Consider the following 27,016-nt stretch of genomic DNA (forward strand, 5'->3'; position numbering starts at 1 on the left):
TGACATTTGGTCTAAAATCAATGACAAAATCTTAATAATCCATTAAAGGAGATATTATGCCTTTTTTTTTTCTTTCCTTCAGTTTGTTATATAAGTTCCTGTACATGTAAAAGGTCTTGAAAGTTCACACCAACAGAAGCTCCTCTCTCCCACAGAAGACACTGCTCCTGAACGCCTCGTCAGTAGTCCCACCTTTAACTCAGTGACTTAGTGACATCACTACGTTATAGAGTCACACACTTGCGTAATTTATGCCTAGAGGCTAGTTTGACACATAAGAATTGATTTAGCACAGCTGCTTTGCTGTTGTCAGTGGACCAATCAGAGCAGACTGGGTATTTGGGAGGATGGCCTTAAAGAGACAGGAGCTAAAACAGCGTTTCAGACAGGCAGAATACAGTGCTGCAGCACTGGACAGTATGAGAAAACGCAATAAAAACCTAAAAAGCCTGTAAACCTATTCTAGCAGTAACCCAAAATAAAATGATGAATCTGAAAATGAGCATAATGTGTTTCCCCTTAAAAGCAGGTCGTCATCATTCTGAATGTATTTTGCTTATAAAGCTCGACGACCTAAATTACCCCAAAATAGGCCTGTTATTAATAATAACAATGACAATCATAATATGAATACTATCCAGTAAACCACAGATTAGAATTCTGATGGTTCCTATATTCATAATAAATGCTTTATTGCGCGCTGTATAAATGAGAGTGTGAATCAAGAGGTTCAGTCACAGATCTTAGAATGAATTAATCCATATGTAATGTCCCTAAGTGGGAAATCTTAATAATAGAGATAGAGGCAGTCAAAAGAACAAAAAGTAATCAGGCATTTGTGTCTGTGTTTGTGTGTGTCTGACCTTGGAGTTGTCCGTGTCCTGGAAAGTCAGGCCAAAGTAGTCCCTCTCCAGCAGGTTCAGATGGCCACACACCATGTCCAGCAGGGTCTGGCCCCTGGCAAATTTCTGTGACAAACACAAACACAAACACACACACACACACACACACACACACACACACACACACACACACACACACACACACACACACACACACACACACACACACACACACACACACACACACACACACACACACACACACACACACACAACATGCATATAAACATAAGAACACACAGCGAGTGGGCAGGTGACATTGTGCAGGTTCAGGTTGTATGAGCGTCACATACAGTATAATAGACAAAGAAGAGGACCACGTGCAAAATGTAATTTAATAAAGATGCATCTGCTCGCTAAGTGGTGAGTTGAATCTTTTCTTTCTCTCCCCACATTGTGTGTTTTTATCTTCACTATCAGCACTATGTGTATTTATTCTGGAATTCTGTGGTTATCAAGTGAAATAATATCTGGATACTATTTAACTCAACAATGATGTCTTTTGTTTATTCATATCTTATACTAAGGAGACAAAAATGATCAGGGACACAATAATCCACCCTGAGTGTGGTCTGAGAGATGCTCCCCGTCTCCTGCTGAGGAGGAGGAGGAGCTACTCTCTCTATGACTATATAAGGGGAGCATTTGCCTTTCGCCTCAGTGGCGTTTCAAAGACCACACCTATTTTCTATCCAGTCCTTCAGGGCTGAGAACAAGGGCTCTGTGGGTTGCACAGACGGCCTTGGCAAAAAAGCTATTTCCACACACACAAATGCACAGACACACCCACAGACACAGACACACACACACGGACACACACGCCAGATTCATCTCCTAGGGAAACCTGGCTCCAATGGCGGAAAAGCAACCAAGCAGCTGTTACCATGGAAACAGAAGTAATGGGTCTCTTCTGTGTGTGCGTGTGTGCCCTCTCACTTCCTCTGTCTCTGGATGCTACAAGGCCACCACAAAGCTTTGTTCAGCACAGTCTGCACACCTCTTAAAAATTAAAGGATGTCTAACTAACTAACCATAATAAAGTGATCTGTCTCCAAATCACAAAATTAACAACACACGACCCGCTGCACTGAGGCTGCCATGAGCAAAGGAGTGACAGACCACTGCTGATTAACAGGCAGAGGCTGCAGTCAGAGAGTTTATTTTTATATTTCTTATATTCGATTTTCCAACAAAATGAAATTGCAACACACACCTAAGGTGGGCCCCCAAGCATGGCAACCTATTCAGGAGCTGCTGATGAGATTTCGTTGTCGCTCCAATTGGCTCCAATCACATTTCTGTAACTAGTTCTGTTGGGCTGATTGTATTAGCAGCCATTTGGTGTAATCCTAGAAATCCATTTAGCCGAGCGCCTCACCCATGCAAACAAGATGAGGGGGGACACTGAGAGTGTGTCTATGTGTGAAGGGGTTAATGGCTGGCTGAGGAGAAAGTAAATCCAGTGAACTTAGTCACTTTAAAGAATGCAAGAGGAAGGATGGACTCAAATAACTAGAGAGAAACTGTGAAGACGTGTTTGCGTAGCTTCTATAATCTGACGCAATAGCAACAGAAATGCTACGATATCTACTTAAATCAAAAGGGGCTCTGCAGAATTTCTGTGTTGTGCTGGAAGCGGGTCGTTAGTTTAGGAATGGAGTCCACTAACGTAAACTAACGACCCGAGTCTTTCACAAAGAAATACAAAGTCCAGCAGCATTAACAACGTAAACAAATCATCCACAGCCTCATATAGGCAACCGAGAGAGAGGAGGAGGGCCTCATTTTTCACGTCACCTTACAATGTGCTCACATATGGTCAATAAAAAAATAAATAATAATAAATAGAGTTATAATCCTGCCTCAAAACCCAAGCTGAGTGAAGCCCACTGGCATTACCAGGCCACACAGACTTTGAAGTATGACTTAAACAGAGCTATGTGTGATCAATATGTGGAATGCCCCTTTAATAAAACAGACATTGGCTCAGAAATCTCTCTTTTTTCTTGATTTCACAGTCATGACACTTTTCTAAGCACATCTTAGCTGAAGTAAACATTAGAGTTGTGTACTTCACACTGGATACATTAAGCAGCATTACATTCAAAGCAGCCGTGGAGGCGCATGTTATTGCGATAAACATTAAAACTTTAATACTCAGAGTTAGATTTTATCTGGCTCCAGAGCAATCTTATAAAAAGCTTTAATGACTCGTTCATGTTTGGTTCATGACCCGTGGGGATAAAGCTATTATGTTCGTGTTCCCTGGCAGTTTATTATCCAAAATCATCTGTAGCTTTAAGCACATTATCAACAAGCTGTCAAACAGTGTCAACCAGACAGGTTGTGCTCCTGTCTTGGCAAGTATACTGTATGTACTGAAGTTCCCTTGGGCAAGAGACTGAGCTCATTTGTACCTTCAGAGGCTCAGGTCTGCAGAGGAAGCAGCGAGTGATGCTGCAGGGGAACATTTTCACTGGGTGCTAAAAAAAGGAAAGAAAATATGCAGAATCTACTGTAGATAAATTGATTTTATCGTCTTTTAAGTTCGTTCAAAGGAAGCCCAGCTGGGTCTAAGTATCATGAATCTTTCATCTGGTTTAAACTTGTTAACCACACAATCTCATGAACCAAACATTTATGGAGCTGGGAGTTTTCTCTGCGGGGGCAGTTTGATGTGTTGAATGTTGAGCACTCGGGATTGTAATGCTTTTATCCTGTGCATACACAGACGTATCCATTGTTTGGGTGCTATTATTACAATTCAGTGAAAAAGACATTTCAACAGTGGCGGTGCGGGATTGATTACGGATAAAAGCAACTGCATTTAATTCGTTGTTAATAAGACACCTCTTAAATAGCTGAACTCTGACATACGAATCACTACCACAGAATTCTTTGAATTCAGGAAAGCCAGACACCAAACAGCCCTGCCTCTTATAAAATGAAAATGGTTAACCAGCAAAAATGAAGGAACCTTGACGAGGAACATTAGCATTTCATGGTTTGGGCCTGCAGAGTAAATTACATTCAGCCAAAGTTTAAGTAGTAAAAATACTGGTTCAATGGTTTCCTCGGGATATCATTTAAAAAGCCAGATGTTTCACGCAGGATTAAAAAAAAAAAGGATTTGTGTCGAGTCTGTAAGCAAGCAGGTGGTGGAGCTCTTTCTTCAACAGTGTGGCTTTAGGTTAAGGACTGGACAATGTAAATGCACCGAGCTTAATCAATATCTATAATGTTGTGAGCCAAACGTCAATAGGCTGCTTTTATGACCAGGGCCGGCTCACTCTGCGGACATAACGCCTGTAATTAAAGTAATGTCCTCATTGCATTCATCATCGTGTCCTCGCTTGCCTTTTTTCCATCGCAGACAGAGCGCCATACACACTCTCATACATACTACTGTAGACAAGCCAGCGCTACCTCCTCTCCATTCTTCCATCCTTTTCTTCCCACCTCCTCCCCCACTATCTTCATCTTTCCCTCCTCCTCCTTCCTTCAGCCGTTCTATTTTCTCCCCAGTCAAACTTGAGAGCACTCATCTGTCAGCCGTATGGATTTCCTGTCACAGCCCAATACCTCTAGTGTCACTGCCCAGGTGACATGAAGAAATGTGTGTGTGTGTGTGTGTGTGTGTGTGTGTGTAACCAAGACAGAAGATGGGGAGGGGTCGAGTTGAAGGAGAGCGTGTGTGTGTCACTGGTAAGTAAAATATGTGAGGTCACGTGGAAGGCGCTAAGCCATAAAAGGAATATAGTTGACATGAATGAGGTCGGGTGGCCAACAAGATCATTCCCGTCACACACCACGCTCCATCATCAGCAGCAGCCAATGGGCTCCCAGCGCCGGCTTTAATGTGATTCATGGCAGCTCTGTAAGTCCTGTCCAGGGTCTCCCTCTGCTGTGGAACACCCCCGTCGAACGCCCTCGCTCTGCCTCAGAGGCCCGTTCAGTCCAGGATTAATTTTCTGCACGGTTCGATCGTGATGGGCGTGTGGGCTGCTGTTAAAATTCAAATAAACCAATGGCGGTGGGAATTCGTCTGTTTACAAACACAAAAGGCTACAGAGTCACGATTCATGGAAGCTGGGGATTGCTCATGTGAGCCTTCCATCCCCCACAAAGTAGAGCTTGTCTTGCCTCCCTCCACCCATTACTCCCCCTCTCAGGGAGAATAACAGCCGAGCTGCATTTCCTGACTCAGTAGCGTGTATTACCGAGGGAGCCTAAATCCCACTGAGGTGTACCGTGGTGAGGTGTGCTGAGTCAAGGGCTCTTTCAAGTGGGGGAGATGTACACCAGCTTCTTAAAATGCTGGGTTTCTCTACACCCCGCACAGCAAGATATGCGTTTTGAGCATGTCTGCATTTCAGCGAGGAGAGGCAGCCAAACTGTGTTTTGATAGCACTGCAAAACAACATTTCGAAATCATTTTTCCAAATTATGTCTCAGCATGTTTGCAGGATTGCTTACGGTAAAACAATTATCAAAGGATGACTCTTTCGTAAAGCAAACTCTGTGTTAAGGCGTGACGCTGGCAGCAGCTTTAAAGGAAAGGTCTAATTTCCGCAGCGCTGGCCTTCATTTCTTCTGTTGTGATAACTACGTACCCACCACAGTAATTGCTGGAATCTGGAAACATGGTAAAAAAAAATAAAAATAAAAAACTACGACAAAGTGTAATGGAGGACCAAACAAGAAATCAGACAGGTCGTGAACTAGTCCTGATCCAGGAGAATACAAACTTGTGTGGTTGGAAATCGCCTTAGCAACCTATGAACAAAATAAAAAGGTAAAGTAAAAAACATTTAACAGAGCACGGTCCCCTCTATTAAAGTCAGGTCTGTGACTAATAGTCATGCAAAACTGTGACACAGTAAGTAGTATTATAGTCCTGGATCAGGGCTAGTTTGAGCAGTTTATTCAGATTTATCTAAACCATTCTGTCTGCAGGTAAATGTAAATCTAGTCCAGCTTCCATCAATGTAGAGCAATTTACAGTTGCATTGCCAGAGAATTAGCAGAAAAGCAAATTAAAGCATGTTTCCATTCACCGCTGTTTTAAGAGCTGGATGCATCAGGAACAGGAACAGTGATTCCAATAGCATTAAACCATCACAGAAGAAGGCGGCGCAACCAGATTACACAATTCAAGAGTGCCAGGTCAAATCTCCAACAACTTAAAATGTGTGATGGGAATATGGCATTTTGCTTATGTTTCATGTGTTAATCTTGTGGCGTGTGGTAAAACAGTGCAGGCCCAAACGCAAAACACTCGAGAGGCAGCTGGGATTAGGAACAAAAAAACAAGCTTTTTAGTGATGAGCCGAAATCCAAAAATCATAGAATCCAAAAAAAAACAAACCCAAATGACCAAAAATACAAAGACCATAAACAAAAGCTAAACAATACAAACCAGTGATGACGTGAGCAACAGGAACGAAAGGCCGGGAACAAAAACCAGACACAGGAAGACACGGGAAAAGACGAAAGACAACAGGGAGCTTACGGACTATATACACAAGGGCTAATTAACTAACAAGACACAGGTGAACACAGAAACAGGGCTGGAAATCACACAAAAGGAGGAAATGAAAAGCAAAACGAGACACATGAAGGTGGACTTACAAAACCAAACAGGAAATCACAGAACTACAAACTGAAACATGACAAATCTGAGGAATATTACGATCTCAGGAAAGGTCAGCTACAGTTGATAGCAGTTGCTGGTTATTTTGATGATGGGCTGCTCCCTATTTGTGGTGAAAATTTCTGACATGTTGCACCTTTGATGTGTTTCTTTCACACTTTTCCACTCAGGTTTTCGTATGCCGCACTTGAAAATGTGCAGACAGATGGAAACACACAAAGAGAGGGAACCCAAAACACCAATAATAACTCCTTATTGCTGTGTGTTGCACAACTACATCAGGTACTGTACAGTAAGTCAAAGGTTTACATGGATTGTTCAGCCATTTTGTACTTGACGATGACGAGTAAGTTGCATACCTCAACTGCAGCCTCATAGTCTGAGCCGTCGAGTAGAGTGACTTTGACAGGGACGGTCTTGGGCCGCTTGTTGGTTTTCTGGGGGGATTTGGAGGCTTTGCTGGGGGTCTTCTCTGAGCTATCATCCTCCCCGTGATCCTCTGGAACCTGGCGGAGAGAAAATCCTTCCTCTGAGTGAGAGAGCTTCAAATCACCCTACTTTGTCTTCCACTTTACATATCTGAATTGTGATTCTCAAGAGGCATTATGTTTTGCGGAGTGATCTAAAACCAGAATCTCTGATCATGTGAGGCAATCATCAAATGCATGATGTGGTGGAGGCTGCGGCTCTGAGATGTTAAGATGTTAAGTCACTGGCTCAGACAGGGAGGGCTGGCTGCCTTGCATATCAAACAGAAAGCCGGAAGGCCCCAGAGTGATTGAAAGGCCCGAGTCAAATGATCTACAGCTGCTGTGAGTTCCACAGTGCTCTCACCTGATTGGTTCTCCTGGAGTCACCCTCCATTGCGCTCCTCATTTCCTCAGCGAAAGCCTTCTCTGTCGTCATTGAAATGGATTGCAGTCCTGCAACCACACATAAACACATTCAGTCAACATCAAATCTCTTCCTGTTCTAAAAACCAGTGTGCTGTGTTTACTGCTGCTAGAAACCCAATCCGCCTATGGACTGGGGTTGGATTTGACTCATGAGACTTAAGAAAAGCACTTTCCTATCTCTACGCAGCTCAACTGACATTTTAGTGTAATGGATGGCTGCAGAAGAGATACCTGTAGTGACAACACATCAATCTCCTATGCACAGCTTCTACGTGGTATGTTTTTAATTACCCCGCACTACCGTGCAGATTGAGCCTCTTTTGTCACATGCATGGTCATCGCGTTGTGCACAGAGAGATGCCGAAAGAGGGTGAGCTCAGGCAGTGCTGGCTCACAGCCTCCCACAGGAGCACTCTGCATGAAGAGCGTTGGCTTCAGGACGCTCTCTTCTCACACTAGCAAAGGAGATAGCATAAATTACATCAGCCAGAGAGCCCTGCGGCACAGCACAAGACAGCCGACACACTGAGATAGAGAATGAGAGGAAGAGGAAGAGAGGGAGGGAGACGACAAGGAGAGGGCGCCGGGAATGTGACAACAATCTAAGGATGAGACAGGAGGAAGGAAGAGGTGGCACGGAATAAAAGGCAGAGGTTATGAGGAGAGAGACCCGGGGAGGGTCACGTTGGAGAGTGAGACGTATAGCAATGCTGATGTAATATTCAGGCGAGCTGGAGACAGATGAGGCCTGTCATGTGAAGGTGACCACTGCTATACTGGAGCTGGACTCTTGCACAGCGCTCATACACACAGTAACAATAGCTGATATTAAGATAAAGTGTAGTTCAGCTAAGAGGAGCGAATTATCCGAGATAAAGCCCAGAGTCAATCTGTAGCTTTTGTATGGAAAGTGAGCACGGGGTGACGGGTTTAATATTCCTCATGTGTCAGCTGAAATTGCAAACATGAGACAGCATGTTAAATTCTCCACTTAAGCCATTTTTTTCTAGACGGACTGGAATTTGATGAGATAGTAATGCAGAGCTTTATGTGCAGTAGTCCCGCTGCAGAAGCATGGGTGGCAATTGCTCGAGTATATTGTTTATCTTAGAACATCGCCATTTTTCAGCCTTAAGAGAAGAGAGGCTCTGTGCTGGAAATGTAAACTCTACTGTATAATGTAGCAGTTTCTCCCAAAGTAACTCCAGGAAATGTGTTAGCCTAAGGCATGTGTAATGTTGCTCAAAAGCAGAAGAGCTCCAACTTAAAGGGTAACTCCGCCATTTTTACACATTAATGTGTGTTTACAGGTCTTGGGGAGTACTACTACATATGTGAAAAAGTAGTATAAAGCCTTTCATGGCTCCAGGTGAAGTGTATCATGGGTAATGTAGGCTACAGATTTTGAAAAAGAAGAAGAATCAGGGAATAAAAAAGCTGGTATAGCTGGTCCTGCTGTATCGATTTGACAGTGTTATAGGAGTGCAATGCTAGACCAGTGGAAACATGGTGCGTAGTGCATTACCCATAATGCAACTTGGGGGCAGTTTATCAGATTACCTGCAGCTTCCTTGGGAACCACAAGAGGCTTTATGCTACTTTTATCCACATATACATTTTGGTTTGCACTAACTGGACAATTTTTAATACCCATATTTATTATTTGTAAATAAAAATACACTGCTCACACTGTTTATAATTTCACTGTTCATATTGTAAATATTACTACAGTGTTCATATTGTAAATATTTTGTATATACGAGTCAATTCTATTTCTTATCTTCTTATTATATTGTTTATTTTTTAATGTTTATTATTGTTTATTGTAATTACTGTCCTTTGGCTGCTGTGACAAAGAAATGTCCCCATTTGCGGGACAAATAAAGGAATTCTGATTCTGATTCTGCAGTTAGTCCCAAGGACCTGTAAACACACTTAAAAGGGGCAATATGTAAGAATTTAGTTAAAAACATTCAAAAATTAACTAAAATGATCAAAAGAATGTAAAGAAATGACAGTTTTGACATTATGACGTCCATTTATGTGTTGCAGAGAGTTGAGCATGCTAACCAGCTAGCCCCAGTCCGTCCTGCTGTAAAGCTCCTGCGCTAGTGGCGTCAACACCAACACACATCTGGTCCCCGAGCTCCCAGTCAGCACCGCTAGCTCCTCGGCTAACTGAGCTAACATTTAGTGGTTACTCAGGTGACATGCTGCTCCTTTTTCGCTTTGAGTGTGACTTTGACTGGTGGCCAATTCTTAAATTGGTGGAATTACCCTTTAAATGTGCACTTTGTAAAAGAAAAGCAGATTTTTGAGTCTTTGATTTTTTTCTTGCAAAGAGCACCTTTAATGACAACCTATAAAATATAACACATGCTTTTCACTTTAGAGCAAACTGTCATCACTTGTTATGTCGAACATGAGAAATATCACCTGCTCTAAATTTGTACCTTATCAAACACATCCTGAAAAAAAAAAAGCTTAAGTGAAGCAAGAGGTTAATGAGAGGAAGGGATTAGTGAGGAGGGGACATGGGTAGTGCTGATAAAAAGTACAAAGCTTCCAGGGAAAACTGTCATTAGGGAGGAGCAAAACAGAAGCTTAATTTGGTCTAATAACGTGGTGCAATAATAACAAAGTGTTTGTAAACCAGGAAAAAGAGATAGTAGTATTCCACCCAACGATAAGGCTCTAATTAACAAGTTTTTCCTCAAACAGCTGTCTGAGTACATCTCTGTGTGTACAATTTGGGAGGCTGGAACGCAGCATGTCTCAGCTTTCATGGTAGGTCAGCCTCCCTCTGCATAATGAAGCCGGATCAAAGGGGAGTGCAGTCTGGCTCGGCGAGGACGGCAGATGTCACACTCACACCGTGCAGTGTTCCTTCACAGCTTTGAAGGGCCTGAGGTGTTTGATTTCTCTAATTGTTGAATAATAATATAATAGATTTTAGAGGATGTTCTCTTTTTCTTTGTGGGTCAGATTAGAGTGGTAAAGTTACATATACTCCAAGACAGATGTTGTCTAGATTTGTCTGTATGACTCATGTTTATGCAGTGAAACAATGTCAAAGTGAGACAAGGGAAGCAGCCACTTTTCATGAATGCATCCTATATATAGTACAGTGCTCTATGAAGAAGCAGAATAGCTGGGAAACAAAACATCCCATGGAGCTTACTGATGAGTATCTCATCAAAAAAATGTCTAAAAAAGATCTCAAAGTCATAGTGTAGATTCACGAGTTCAGTGGGAACAATAATTCAACTCTATTTATATTTATATAGCACATTTTATTAGAATTTGGGGATTAATTCATCATTATATATTGACATATTTTAAATTGTCATATCATGTTTAGTGCATTTGTCTTAAGTTTTTGGGGAATTTCCTTTGTCTGTCCTTTTGTTACCTGGATTTTGGACTTCAGCATTAAGACTTGCTTTTTGTTCCTTCACCTGCCTGCCTCTGTGTGTTTTGTGTTTGGGTCCATTCTTCCATCAGCATATCATTTGGTTTATGGCCACAACTAAAGACATTTCAGACTTTTACACTGGCGACACTGAACACTTTTTATGAAGACCGTGAACGGAGCTGATGCAGCAGAATTTTTGTCTTTTTTTCTTACCGTCTAGACCTGCAGTGCTCATACGGCGTAGTGTTGTGTGAGTCACCAGCAAAACAAGATGGGGAGCTTTCATTTATGGGATTGCAAAGCACTGTGAAACTTTTCAGCAAGTTTGTGTAATATGGGTAAGTAAACATCTACCGACTACAGTGAGCTAAATAAAGTGACGACGCAACCACCAGCTTCTAGTCAAATGCCAGCAGGGTGATAAAGACCCCAAAGTGGAAGCCAGCTAGAGTCATTTCCTGTATACAAATAGTTTCTTTTAATAAAATATCAACACTTCATGACCCATTTCTGTATAAAAGGGTCGTCCACACCTCAGGTAAAAATATAAATAGAAGACTGGCCTATTTTTACGCTTATAAAGCAGATCTCGACGGCAAACAGGCATCACTAACACATTGCTCTCACGCCTGGTGTGTAGTGTTGCAAACAGTCCGCATACATTATATGTTCAACGCAGCCATCCTGTTAGGCTTGATCAATTGTAAAGTGCCGATGTTTGTAAGAGGACCCTGTCTGGACTCAAATCCGGGGCACTGTGGTTACATGAAATGATTCTTGGACCCTTCAAAAACTCATTTTATGCTGTCACTAAAGAACACAGCAAATATGATTCAGATTCCATTCTTCTACCTTGACATCTCTAATCTGATCTCATTTCTCCCGAACTCTGCTCATGTGAGCCAATCACATCTGCCCAATGTAATACCCTCACTCGGTGCCAATGTCAGCCCCCATGAAGCAGCTGTCAGAACAATGTATCAGCGAATCACGCGCAAACTTGAGATGAATTTTAATAGATCAGTGTCAGAGACTTTAGGGCGCTCGTTTCACACACATCATGATCGCGAGGCCAATCAATTCTTTCATTTGGGCCACTTTGTGATTCAATCACTCCGACGCCGCATCAGTTCTGGTCTCCGCACAACTAATCATCTGTGTGAGGGAGATGATGGAGACTGAGGTTTGTGAGGTGCTGCGGCTGCTTAGACTCAAAACTCCTATAACAGTCATTGTCTTCAAACAGACTCCCATTACAGGTCTTTCTCCACAAAACCTTCTGGGGCCATTTGGTTCATCAACTTCAAAGAGCACATGTCAAGGACAGTCTCTGTGAAGTATGACAGCGTCTGGGTAGGTGAAGCTCGGGAAACATTGTGGAGGCCTCCAAAAATAGTTGCATTACCTGAGTTGACTTTTCTTTACTTGAATAAGACAGAAATACTTTTTTATTTTTACTTCAGAAGTGATCAAATTAAAAACCTTGCCAGACTAGATGTGGAAGAATGCTTATATAAGAACAGTTATCTAACTGATGGATATCATTTCACTCACACACCACTGTGATACTGTACTTCAGGTTCAAACACTTGGTTGAGTCATAGCAGACCTAAACAATCCCAGACGGCTTCTTCTCTACTTCTGTTCTTGTCTATTAAACTCAAACTGTGTGGGCACTGTACTGTGCATGCATGTGTCGGGGGGTTTTTGGCCTGATGAAAACCGATTGCACCTATAACGAACTAAAGGTCGCAGCAGTCCCAGACCACATCTGATAGTAATTGCAGGAGACACCAGGAGACAGAAGTCGATGTGGTATTGATAGAACAAAAGGGGAAGCTTTGCAGCCCATTTTCACTGTTTATTGTCGCTGCTGAATGAACACCACTCACTATCTTAGAGTCTATTTCACTGAACGTAATAACATTTTGGTTGTTTCACATTTCTTTCGTTGTTTTGCCGTCTGTTCTCTTCTGCCTCATTACAAGTGGGCGGGGCACTGTTGGAAAGAGGTGATGTCACGATTTTGGATGAACCAATCAGAATAATTGGGCAAGATTAGAATCCAAAGCAAAATAGGTCAAAAGTCAAATCTGAGCAAGCGACACCGACACAGTCCTAACAAAGCACATTAGCTAACTTTCTGAGTGTTAATAAATAATAATTAAGGTGTTTATGATGAATATTAATTAACATTTACTGTTAAACATCCAGTATTCATTCTCCTTTTAGCTCCGTTAACTCCTGAAGAAAATATCTGGCTGTTCAGCAGCTAAACACTACAGCTCACCAGCTAGTTGCGAATTGTTCCTGTCTGCCATTTGGTGCTGGGCAGGTTGCGTACAGTAGTTACAGTGGTTTCCAACAGGTTCAAGAGATAGCTGGCAGGTTGTCTTTGACCTGAAGTGTGAACCGAAAAGTTCACATATATAGTCATATTTAGGATGTTGTTAACATTGCAGTAGCGCCGAGATCGAAAAGTGGCCAAAGGTATGTCGATTGCTGCTCAGCGGCTTATACCAATGCCTGTCAATCAATGTGTGTGTGTGTGTGTGTGTGTGTGTGTGTGTATAAATATCATATAGAAAATACCTCAATGTACAGTGAACACAGTGAGTCATTCAGAAGCATAACAGTCTCTAGCAGCACACACCGTCATGTGTCGGTAGAATATCAGCCGCATATCAGCAGCATAACAGCGGCATACCACTCCGAGGAACGGTATAAGAGTCTAAGGATCGGTATAAGCCGCTGAGCAGCAATCGACATACCTTTGGCCACCACTCCGAGGAACGGTATAAGGCTCTAGGCATCGGTATAAGCCGCTGAGCAGCAATCGACATACCTTTGGCCACTTTTCAATCTCGGCGTCACTCTAAAATTGTGCAATGCCCTCAGTTAATGCTCAAAACTAGTAGAAACACAAGCAATTTCGCTGGATCGGATAAATGTTCAAAGAGTCTTGAACTGATTGGTTCAAGAACCAGAGCTAATTAGGTGGACAAAGTGTATATGAGAGTGGTGGGAGTGAAGCAAGGGGACTGGAAAACCAAAAACAATGACCTGAACAACACAATAAAGCTTTGTAGAGCTGAGTTTGTTTGTAGTTCACCATGAGCCTCACCCTTTTACATTACAAATCATGAATTTAGCCATTGGTATTCTAAGACATATTGACCATAGCTGCTTAAGATTCAAAACTAGTTTTCAGGTGCTTTAATCTTCTAACTGTGAAACTGCTGCTTCAAGATGGACACCTTGACTCTACCAAAATATCATATAATATAAAATATAAATGCAGCCAATTGCAATATTCATGCAATCAATAGTACTTTTGAAGCTTCTACCTTAATTTATCTTGACTGAGTTAGGTGTCGATCCTCCTAATATCTCATTAACAGTCTCAACACTGTATCGGCTTCACAGATACACATTTTCTTTCTTAAACATTCAGTACAGAATGTTTAGTCTGGAATTCATCATGTTTCAGTTCATGTACCAAATAATTAGCGCTAGTCCCATTCTGACCAGACATAAAAGCTCACTGAGTGAACTGTTCAATTATATTTTCTGTAAATATCATTTTCCCTACATAAATTGCTTTTTTAAAAGCGTTTTCTTCACTGCGAGAAATGAAATTCAGCACACCATGTGTCACTTTAAACTGCAGAATGAAGCCACAGCCACCCCTGGTTGTTAAAACCTCACAATTTCCCCCTAAAATGAAGAGAACATGACCTGATCGTGTTGGCCAATGGTGGTACACAGGATGCACCAACACTCAGCACATTCACCTGTGAAAAAAACTCACAGTTCTTTCTGGATGGGAGGGAGCCGCGAGTCATTTACACCTCGTCGGCTGACTGTTACACCAGAGAAGACTATTGAAATATGACACCTTTAAACTTTCATTTTTCTGCGGCAAATTGCTTGCCGACACATTTCAAACATTTCTCATCACATTACACTTTGTTGGAAATATTGACTGTCTTTTTAGGTCAACACTAAAAATGATAAATCCAGTGTCTGTGATGTCTAAGACTGACAAAAAGAACAGATAATATCTTCAAATGAATATGCTTTGTTGCCACAAGAAGTGTCGCCTTTTCAAGTGTGTTACAAAACACTGCAGGCATCAAAAATCTTTCAAGATAAGACTCAGATAAGCAAGATTCGGCCTCGTTCCTGCACATTATCCTCCTAGGCACACAGCACACAGACTTCCCTATCATTGAGTCCTCACATTCAGGTCTCTATCAGCGTCGCCATGTCAGTCTATCTCTGGAGATGACCTCCTCTGCGCTCTACATTTCAGAGTCAGTCAAGATACACAGTGATCATTACCAAGCAGCAGCGAGGCTCTCCTGATGTAAGCTGGAATCAACGGCAAGACTTTGAAACCGCACTCACTGAAGAGGAAAGACGTCTCAAACTGCACAACGTCAACTCCTCTCAAAGAAAAGGTAGCGAATTGGAGGCAATGTGACGCCCTGAAACACTCAATGTCTGCAGCGGGGCAGCTCAGATAAATTGCCAGATAGTAACGGACATGATCGCTGATCATCTAGGGCAGAATGATGTCCATGATGCACCGTTCACCGCCGCCTGCCGGGGCCCATTTGTCTTCATGCCATCTCTCAAACAAAGAGTCTGTCAATTTAGTGGCCCCTAAAAATTGATGCGTCGTCAGGCAGGTGTCAGTTGGCCAAAGGGCCGTCATTCATCAGCAGGTGGGCAGGAGAAATCTGTCAAATATAGCATCTCAAAAATATGTCACAGTGGAGCAGGGGAAACACAGATTGTGGATTCCTCTCGCTCCTCAAACACATCATGCTGTCAGGAAACTGTGCATGTGCTAACAGCGTCAAGTGTTGCTTTCCTCCAGAGTATACTGAAAATAAAAGGGAGCCTGGTGCTCAGCGGGAGAGTAAAATGTGACGAAAGCAGGAGTCACAATGTCATCAGCACCTCTTCAGGTCACAAGATCAAAGCTTTGCAGGAAATGTGTTGTAAGATCAGGAAAGTGCCAGACTCAAGAGGTGTTTTAAACCAATTTAAAAAAGGTTTTAAGCTGTATATCAAATTCTAGGTAGATAACCTCCAATATTTCTAAACAATAATCCACTTAGATTTAAAAAAAAAAAACATCTGTCAGGTTTTAGGGCTCTCATAAGCACAACAGAGCTGCCTCCCTCTCGCTGTGGATGCCGTTGATTGCTCTATTTTACAGCTTTTAGCTCAAAGTGCAGCATTTAACTCTGCAGATCCGACCTTCCAAGCTTGAACGAGCCAAATTTGCACTATTTTTTTTTTTTGACAGCTGCATCATCCTCTTCACAAGCATTTCTCACATCATCTCCCCATGAGTTTTAGACCCCATAGTGCATCTCATTATTACTTGTTTCCACTTGGTCACCTTATTCGCAAACGCAATACGTGTTTCCATATAACAAACCAGTGATTCCAGCAGCTTCCCCCCGTTGTCACAGTGCTTTTATTATAAGATGCTCAAAGGATCAGCTCACTTAAATTACAAAAAAAAATGTCCCCACTCAGAGACACGTGGAGCAATGTCTGACACACGGACTAGATGTGGACAAGTTAAATTTGTGGTGCTCAACACCACTTAATAGTGATGAAAAACCATAAGGGGTAAGTGAAAAAAACTGATTTAGCTTAATACATATTTATAAACTAAAATTTTAAACTAAAATTGCACTGAGTAGAACGTATACCTCTGCCATGGCCCAACAGTTCCATTCAATTCAATGAAATGTGCTATATGTAAGAGTTTTAGTTGAAAACATACAAAAAATAACTAGAATAATGCACAGAACATGCAAACTCCGCACAGAAAGGCCCTGTCCAGTCTCGAACCCAGGTCTTTCTTGCTGTGGGGCAACAGCGGTAGACACCTATATGCACTTGTTTTGATTATGAATTCGCCAGGTGGCTAATTCTTACATATTACACCTTTAAGCCTAATCAAATATCAAATATCAAATAAAACATATTTTTAAATCCGCTAGATCCAGATCTTTATCAGGATTCACATCAAATTGCACTCATTCGTAGATATCAGCCACCTGAAAATCATATACTTCGTGAAGATCCATGCATTATTCCCTGGGGAATTGAAAAATGCCTCGCAATGTTAAAGAAAGTGAGAAAAAAATCCTGGATCTGTCACTTTAACCAGATCCACACCAAATGTGAATGGGGTTTATTCTGAGCTGAGACACATCCTCCATCCAAGTTATCATGAAAATCTGTTTAGTAGTTTTTGCGTAACCGTGCCGACAAACCAACTAATGGCAGAAACATTACCTCAGCTTGGCAGAGGTTATTATCATCATCCCACAATGGCCCATTTAACGGATATTTTGACTAAAAAAGGCCTTGTCACATAAGGGTGCATCAGTTTATGACCATCCTCACTTACAAGATTATGATGTGAGTTATAATAAAAATTACAACCTTTAATTCTCATTTCTATAGAAGGGTTAGGCCTTTTATCATTGCTCTTTGCTTATCACAATGCAAGCCTTTTATTAAGTTTAAATATTGCTGAATAATTAATCTTGGTACAAGTATGAATAGAAGTGGGAGTAGCATTAGTAGAAGTGACAACAGTTAAGTCATGTATAATGGGGTGTAGAGGGAAGCCTGTAGATAATTTGCCTACTGTGATCTCCAGGCTGTCTTCTTCCTTTGCCAGAACATTTTTTGTGACTACATCCTTTACTAAAGTGAACAAAGCATGCCCCAATCTCTACTCCTGTTAATTAGGATTTGTCAATTTGGAGATTTAAAGGGATATCTCTTTCACTTGGAAACAAAGACAGTTTGCTCCAACCGAGCCACCTGTCTGTTTTCAGGACGTTTAAAGAGATAATTCTAATCGACTGTAAAAATGGATCCAGGTCTCTTCTTCTTCTGCCAAGTGTAAAAGTAACCTTGTTGTGTTTTTTTCCAGGAAGTTAATTGGACAGGTTGGCCGCCCTAATGGATTTCTGGCACATTCTGGGGGTTAATTCCTCCCCATGGTGCCACTGACACAACAAACAACAATCTTAGTGTTTATCATTATAAATGTTCAGTGCAGAGGGACTGGTGATCTGCAATGGCAACACGCCAGTTTTCAACAAAGAGTCAAATGAAAAAAAAAAACTCTACCTTTGTCGTTTTCAGGACCTTTTTACATGACGTCTCATTAGTTGTCAGACATTGAGAAAACGGGAGACTTTTCATTCTGCCTGCATCTGAAAACTGTCACTGAGGCACAGTATTCGCGAGCACGGGGCAAATGTTTGCCTTCCAGATGACACTAACGACATAACAGGTTGCAAAGCTAAATGTGATTTTTAATAATCAGTTCCAAATTTATGTGATTAGCTTTATTTCATTTTTTATCTACCCAGTATCTATGAGCTTTTTGCAGTAAAACTCAGAAGGTCTAATTTGGCCTTTCAGTAAATAAAAGTTTAAATGTTTCTCTGAAAAGATCTTAAAGTACGTACTTGTAAAATGTAATTTTAACATTTCTGGGATATTGTTGTAATTGTAATCACAGAACTTTGCAATGCCAGTCGGCTGGTCCCAAAGTCCTAAATACAAGATGCAAACAACATAAAGACAGGTGACAAAAAGGAAACAAGGAGAATCAAAGAAAGCTAAAGACAAACCATTAAAGCCTCATGGCTTACACACATCAGGAACACAGAGGAGGCGTGGGGATCAGGGAACAGAAACGGGATCACAGAAGACAAAGACGGACCAACAAAGAGTGAGGAATAAAGCAGGCTTTAACACACGGTGCCTGAACCACAGGTGTCCAAAGACAAAGGGCAGGAAGAAGACAAAGAAATAAGGTGGAAAGTAAAACATGACACACTAGGATGTGATCTACAAAATAAAACAGGAAAACAACCAAACCAAAAACAAACCCAAACCATGACAGCTACCTGAAAAACTAATGACATTCCCATCAACCTCAGTGGTACTTCTGTGTGTTTAGTGCTAATGTTAGCATGCTAACGGCCAAAATTAAGATGGTGAACATGGTTAACATTATAGCTGCTAAACATCAGCATGTTAGCATGGTCATTGTTAGCATTTAGCACAAACTACAGCCACAAAGAGTCATAGCATGGCTGTAGACCCTGATTAATAGTAGTTATTTCACCTCTTGTAAACTGTTCTTACTGTTTGAACTGAGTCATAGCATCACCAAAACTTTAAATGTTGCCTACAATATTATGAACGCACTGTCAGACTATAATAGTTACCAAAACTATTAGCATAAATAGCAATTAATTCAATCTTTTAAATGTGTAGGCAGGCATTTCTAAAGCAGCTGCTGTTTCAGAAAGGCAGTGTTACATGCACTGTAATGACAGTAGGCATATCTACACTGACATCCACAGAGGCCACCCACTGTATCAGCCAATCGCAGAACATTCCTCAATGAGCCTTGCCATTTGATCATGCAGCTCCCTCCACATCTCAGCTTTGTAATCAGTTCTTCCCTTCTAATAGCATACACAGCCAGTCCATCAATCCTCACCGGGCGGAGGCTGGCTCTGTGAAACCAGGTACGGGACGGTGATGGGGGTTGGGGAAGTGGGAGTGGCAAGATGTCCTTGTTCAGTGGAAACCACATACACACATTCTCCAAACCTTTGGCACTCAGCAGTCTCGGGCGCAGATTGCATAGCAGGACCGTTAAGTCTGCTGCAAATCATGTCACACCACAACAGAGATAAATGATGCGACTTACGAACCAATGAGGCTGCAAGTTCATCCTCCCCGAGAGAAAGCGAGCCCAGAGGGAGGTGGTGCTACCTGTATCAACAGTACAAGCACTCTCTCATGGGGATGGTTCTTCAGTACCGCAGGGGAAATGTCAGGGGTTAGTAAAGTTTCTACATCTGAGGAGCTAAGTTCCCCTTTTGAGCTGATACGAAAAGACAGATTGCGTGATTGCAAACTTATCTGTGTCTGCTTTGTTATCGCTCGGAGTTTCAGAAGGTGGTAAATGTGCGTGTCAGAATTCGTAGATTATTAGAGTGAGGGGGGAGTGGTGTCATTGTAAAGTTAATCCGCACTGATTAAAACCAATCAGGAAGTGAAATCTCTCAAAATAAGCTGTCAAAACGCATGGTTTGATTTATGAGATGAATATCTTAAAAATTAATCAGTTTACATGAGTTGAAGATCCCACATCTTCCATTCTGCACCACAAAGTAATCTTACATCCATTTAGTGAAGGAGGTCATGTCAGGATATGTAACAAGGCATGGGAATATTACATTAAAGGTCAACAGCGATTTGAATTCATATGACATGATTCTCGGGCTGCTAACCGATTCAGATTTTTCTATCAAAACAACCAGATTATTTTAAGAACCACCACCGTGCAGACACTTGTGTGGGTGACACTGATCGTCGGACACGTCGACATACTGTTGATACACTCACTGACAAACACAGTCCACAGTGACAAACACACTGCAGCAGCTCACATATACGATGAGACGGAGCAAGGCAGACTGCGGACTCTACATACAGTATAGCTCTATTCATACAGCCGTCTACAGTGTGTAAAATCCTGCAGTTTAACACATCGGCTCAAACTACCCCATTAAAACGGAATCAGCACCTCCTTGAGACAGCCGGGATAGAAGTGGAACATTATGAGCTTCACAAATAATAAGTACAATATTATATTTCTATATAATATATTTCTTGCAGTGCTATGTAACTGATTGCGTAACATCACATTGGTATTGCTGTTATTTCACTGCCGGTACAGTATATCAGAAATGGCCACCCGTCGAGTTACCTCTAATTGCTGCTAACTGTAGCTGCCGTTAGCTAGTTAGCTCAGTTAGCCGTGCAGCTAGGACAGTGTGGTGAACAGTGTTGGTCCCGAATGGGTGGGGTTTTCAATTAAAATTCTTACATATCGCACCTTTAAATAAATGAATTAATATGCCATGAAATACGGCATTAATACTACTTAAATAAATGTTTTATGAAATGTAACATAAATTGATATTTCCGTGTGAACTGCTTCTGTATCCATTTATTGTTGTAATTCCCCTTTTTATTTACTTTTTCAATTAATTTTCCATTTTATTCATTTTTAAATGTATTCATTTCTTTCTGTTTTACGCCCTTTGCACTTTCCCATCTATTTTTTTTCACAAATGTATTTATGTATTTAATTTTTACATTTCTTTATGCATTTCCGCTTCATTATGCAAATGAGGGGGTGTCATGGGGTCACGGTCGGCTGGGCAGAGTAGACTGGACAGAGTAAGTAAGAACAGAGTGTAGGAAGTGCCTCCATTGAATGTACACCATCCAGGTCTCTAATTACATGTTATGAACACAATGAAATAAGTAAATTCGGATGCACTTTTGGTAATTGTTTTTGAATTTATGTGATAATGAATTACCTAGAAAAATCAACATCATCTGCAATTTACCCATGAAGAGATAAGCCCTCCAAGTCCCAGATTATATTCCACTTTATCACAACAGTCACACTCAATTAAACTGAAGACAACCATCTCTCTACAGTCAAACCTCTTCTGCATGGATGATTCCTCACTTCCCTCGGTGCATTTTTAAGGGTTTTTCCTCGGAGAGTCAAAAAGAAAACCCACAACATCTCCCCACTCGTCACCACAGTGACATGAAAACGACAGGCAGCACTCTGTGCCTGCAGCGCAGTTCAGTTTTTTGTCTGTCTGACCAAAGAGGAGAGTGCCGCCACTGACGATGGTTAACACGCCGACATCAGGCATGCCTGTTTAACATGCAGTTACCATGGGAACCCTTGCCTAACACAGCCTGTCAAGCACATCAAAATAAGATAAAGAAAAAGAAGAAAGCAGGAGAGAGAGGGAGCAGCCTCGAGAAATTATTTTGCTAGTTGACACGTACACACTCGTAAGAGGGAAGAAGAGGTGAACAATCACATGGCGTTGTACTGAAGAATGTGACAGTTCAAGTAGAGGTGGAGGCGCCCAAGTGACAGAGGAGACAGCTGTGGTGGGTGGAAGACGACGCCCAACAGCTTCATGTACAGTAGACTGTCAGCTTGTAGTCTGCATTTAAATGGTTTGCAATGAACACAAAAAGGTCAGTGAAACAAGACGCCGATCTACGATATGTGTGTCACTGTGGAGGAGGAAGGTTATGTAAGATTTTAATCGTGTTAGTCGTACACCCTTTGGGCAGAAAATCTGTCGCTCACAAATCTGGTCAGACTGTCCATATTAAATATGCAATATGTGATGTATACTATAGATGTTCAAGAGAAATGGTAGGGTGGATTCTCTTTTATGAGAGAGATCAATCTTATAACCTTTACTACGCTGATATCTAATGTGAAGTTATGCCAAACGACCTTGTAAATGGAACAAAAGCTATTCACTCTCTGCTCATAACTTAAAATAAGAGTCTGTCTCTGCTGGTATTAAAGGTGCAATGTGTAAGAATTTAAGTCTAAAGCATTAAAAAAATTCTACCAAAAGTGAATTCACGTTTTTCTTCATCACTGAACTGAGACTAAGATGCTCAGTTGCCTTGTTAACTCAACACACTTCATTTAACCTCGACAGGAACATGGCAAATTGCTAATGCACCTTTAAAATACTATCACAATGTTTCTCAGGTATTGATATTCCTGACCATGTGAAAAATATTGAATTATTCATGCCTGGAACATACAGTTGCAACAAAAGAAGTGTTAGGGGTTTGTATGGCGGGATGGAAAAATGATTTCTTGGTTCTTTCCTTTGTAAACAACAGCAGCTGTTGGAAACCTTCCTTCTCAGCTGCGTGGAAAGACATATTTAGCAAAAGAAAATGTGATGGCTTCAGTAATTTCTTTATAGTGTGCAACAGAGTGCAACTTGCCAAAGACTTGCCGATGCTAAGCTGAGCCAACTGCTTGTTTTAGAACTGACAATAGCTGTTTAGCTCTGCTCGTAGGATTTTTGGCTCAACTGGTACGGTGGTAAACTAAGTCTGCTGGCTTGCCCCTTTTTGTTCTTATTACCATGGTTTTGTATATCTGAGCTGTAATAACCAAACAACCAAACACACACCTGAAGTCGTGTTGTTGCTGTGGGCAACAGTACACCGTCAACCAGTCAGAATATTTCTGAATCTTGCCATTAACATTATATTATTATTGAAAATGGAAGGGCGATAGGTGAAGAAATATTCAGATTTATTTTAACCTTTTTCTTTTGCCGTGACAGTCTTTGGAAGAACTGTTACAATTGTTAAGAACTACTCATCCTTGAGCTTCAAGTACTTCAGCATATACGTTCATTCATTTCATTCAGTCATTCAAACTACACAGGTCATCACAACTGAACGTTCAAGCTGCTGTATGCCTCAAACAACCCTCAGCGTTGTTTTCAGCCTCAACACATTTATATATTCTCAAGTAATAACGTTGAGCTGTCAGCAATCCGACCCATTTTCTCCAGGAAATCCACTCTTTTAGTTTCTAAATTGAAACACCGTCAGGCCCATCTCAAGATAGCATTTGATTTGTAGTTTAGCATTTAATGACGGCAACAGAAGGAACCTTCAAACATAACTTTAACATGATGTCTGAGGCGGGCGCGACAGAAAATGGGATGTCTTGCTGAGTTGGGCATTGTTTCCTGCAACTCATCATTTGTGATGATAATGTAAAAAAGTGACATTTTATTACATGTTGTTATCTTTAATATGCCTTTGAAAGCTTCTCTCGCTTCTCAGCGATGTGAGTTTGTCTTGTGGAGAATTCCAATTTGGCTGCGAACAGACCACTGGCCCCGCTTCAATGAGCTATTACAAATCGATCACAGGATGACTTGAAATAGGACTCGTGGGAGAATTGTGTTGAAGTGCGCTACCTTAAACAAGCACGCACGTTGGACTAACAGCTGCAGAAACACACACACATTCAAGAATGCATCCTCCTACACGTGACCTAACCTTTACCCTTATGACACGTGTAGGGTGACAGATTGCACCGAGGTTACACGCTGACCGGAAAATAATGGAGTGCCCCGCCTGTGAGCACATCCGCCTTAACCTTGCTAGTCGCGAGTCGCCTCGTTTTAACTGAGGAGTTTGCCTGAATGCCTGTTACATCTTCCCTGTCATAGATAAGAGCAAATGGCTCTGTGGGAAATGCAGCATGTAGCTCCATTACTGTTTTACGTGCAGTGAAACTCCTTGAACCACCTTGACAACGGCCTCAAAAACAGATATTCAATAATTTTTCCCATAGGCGTTTAACACAACACCACCCACAACTCGCCTTTTAATGTGAACAAGCCGAGGGGTGTGACAGCACTGCTCATATAGTTGCACCAGTGTAACACACACGAGGGATGCTGGAAGTGGAGCAGGTGAAAGAAAGGAAAATGGGACTGGAGGATGCATGGAGTGACAGATGGATGGTTTTAGGTCTAATTTGCTCGCTCCCTGGCTCTGCCCCCACAAACCCAGAGTCTGGAGTTACTGTATAGCCTGTGGCAGCAAAGGAGACAGATACACTGACAGTCTGTGTGAGTAGGAGGAGGGTGAACAGAAGGATACACTGCTGATAATGCTAACTTTTACCGTCTGACAGAGTCTGGAGGTGTTGCTATAAAACTTGCTGAAAGGTGCAATTATGTAGACTTTTCTTATATTGCATTTTATTGTTAGTCAGCTGTCTTTGTTGTTTCTTTTTTTGGCACACTTTTGTCTCTGCTGTGTTATTATCTCCGTCAAGGAGGTAGTGGTTTCACCCGTGTCCGTTTCTTGGCTGGTTGGTTTGTCAGCAGGATTTCACAAAAATTCCTGAACGGATTTCTACAAAGCTTGGCTGGAGGACGGGTCTCGTCCCAGAATAGACCCCGTTACCTCTAAGTGCGGATTGGAGATTCTTTGTGAGATAGGCCATTTTTTGACATTTAACCCTGATTTCTCAGGGAGTAATGCATGGATCTCAATAAAAAAAAAATCAGGCGGCTGGTATGGATGAGTACAATTACATATTGTTTTATTTGTTTGACGTGTTTAGCGTAACTTTGTTTCTCGTTCTGCAACACAATGGCGAATGTGGTTGCGTCTGCATTTTGTCGTCCTTGTGGTTGCCTGTAGTTAAGCAGTTGTGGTCGCTTTAAAATTTAAGAGTGATACAGGGCTGTCAGGTTTGATATAAGATTAGGTTCGACTAAATGAAAGGGGACTATTGGGACTTGGCGGAGGTATGCGCTCTACTGGGTGCCATTCTAGTTTACATTTCCTGTCAGGATCCAATGTGAAATTCATTGTATTTGAACTCTGTCTGTCATCTTAGGCATACACTGTTGAATGTGGAGGGCAGAGGATCGTGTTGCACTGTGAGAACAGAGGAATACATCCTAAAATGACCTGCGGTGTTTAAAATTGAAGACATTTCAAACCCTCCGCAGACACATTCAACATAATGTTTTACATCTCTTTTGAAAGCACAGTCAAATCCATGAGAATGAATCTGATCAACTGGTTTATAGCCAGGCTGCTCCTTCTCTTTGTCTGCTGACATGAACACGAAGTTTTCTCACGGAGGTGAAATCTGTGGACTCTGAGCCTGGGGGGGCAGCTCCACGCTGAAAGCCCACTTCTCTCACAGTGCAGTTCACACATTCACACAGAGACCCGGCGACTGCATGAGTCGCCCACGCCTGCCCCCTCTGCCACACCCGCGACAACACACTCCTCCGTCTTCAATTAGCTCATTATCTCGAGCATCAGCTGTTAGCCTACAGCTCCACATAGAGAAAGCACAACCCTCATGCACGCTGGCATGTCCAAGAATAGGTCTGAACAATTGCAGGAGGCTGCAGAGGAGCTGATCGGGCTGCGTTGCTCAGTAAGACGATAAGAAAGGTGCACCTGCTGACTCCCTCTGCCTACAGGGCCTCGATATGCATGAAATAAACGATGCCCTGATTCTGTGCAGCTCATTAAAGCAGCATGCCGACCATATTGGTCGGATTAAAGATCTGTGGCAACACCCTCTCCATCCGTCCATGACACTTGAAGCACAAAGCGCTGTCTTTTGCAGAGCATGCAGAGAAAAGCAGCGTTGGGTTTTTTTGTGTGTGTGTGTCGCCGGTGTGAAGATGCTCCCCGATCCCTCCCCACAATGTCATCCCACAACAACCGGCGAACGCAGCATGCACCTGTTCCGCTGTCACCGACGAACAAATGAAAACGCATACCTGTCCTGTCAGGTCCCGGGTGTCAAGCTTCGGTCCAGATTGTGACCATTGAGATCGCAGGGGAAGCTGGAAGACGGACGCCGCCACCGCCCCAAGAGCGCCTTTGCCGCGGGAGATGCAGCCCTGCAGGCTGGGGGGGGACAGCAGACGGGCTACGAGCCGGCAGGGATGGCTCACGGTCGGGGAAGGGCTAGGAGGAGAGTAGAGGGGCGTTTTCACGGTGGAGGCGAGGGAACTCCTCAACGTCGTGCGTGATCTGCGAGGACCGCTCCGCTCATGGCGCGCAGCGTCTGTCTCTCAGGGTCATCGTTTCCCACCGTCAAGCGCAGAGCTGAGGACTTTAAAATCACACGCTGCAGTCTGTTTGTCACACTTTCCACTGAGCCCGCTTTCATTTATTTTAGACATTTAATACAATTCATTTAATAAACATCATATTCTGCAGACAGTTGTCCAGTTGGATTTCACTTCTAATCATATATTCCGCTCATTTTCATTATTTATTTGTTGACTTGATTGTTTATTTGTTTGTTTAATAGAGGCAAAGCACATTCATCATCATCTGTGGTCCCTGAAGAGATGTTATCTGTGTTAAAATGAAGAGGGCAGGACACCAGCTGAGCTGCTGCCCCACAGCTTTCAGCAATTAACTCCCAACACTGCAGCCTACCTGTGTCAGAGCGCCCTCAAATGTCATTTATGCTCCTGTCAGCTACTAAAAGTGCAAATGCAATGTGCATTTGGCGTCATTCATTGAAAATCAATACTCTGGGCTTTGCATAAAACTAATGGGAAGTGTTATTGATGGCTGTTGATGTAAGGATTTAGGCTCACAGAAGAGCCAAGAGGATGGAGTGGTTCATAACTGGTTCAAATAT

General features: G+C 42.1%; 1 protein-coding gene across 3 annotated transcripts in view; it reads right to left on the bottom strand.

Annotated features, from left to right (window-relative positions):
• The window catches only part of LOC311265202 (band 4.1-like protein 1), a 47,739-nt gene extending 21,229 nt beyond the window's left edge, over window positions 1-26,510 (bottom strand). For all 3 annotated transcript variants that reach the window (XM_084366601.1, XM_084366600.1, XM_084366599.1), the window contains exons 1-4: window positions 26,139-26,510; window positions 7,390-7,478; window positions 6,915-7,061; window positions 864-968 (exon numbers count right to left, since the gene is read on the bottom strand). In XM_084366601.1, the coding sequence (XP_084222727.1) occupies window positions 864-968; window positions 6,915-7,061; window positions 7,390-7,461 (324 nt within the window). In that variant the 5' untranslated portion in view covers window positions 7,462-7,478; window positions 26,139-26,510. The remainder of the gene's footprint in view (window positions 1-863; window positions 969-6,914; window positions 7,062-7,389; window positions 7,479-26,138) is intronic.
• Window positions 26,511-27,016: the final 506 nt, after the last annotated feature.

The sequence above is a fragment of the Pagrus pagrus genome (assembly GCF_965226575.1).
Source record: "Pagrus pagrus genome assembly, chromosome: 11".
In the NCBI taxonomy this organism is placed as follows: Eukaryota; Metazoa; Chordata; class Actinopteri; order Spariformes; family Sparidae; genus Pagrus; species Pagrus pagrus.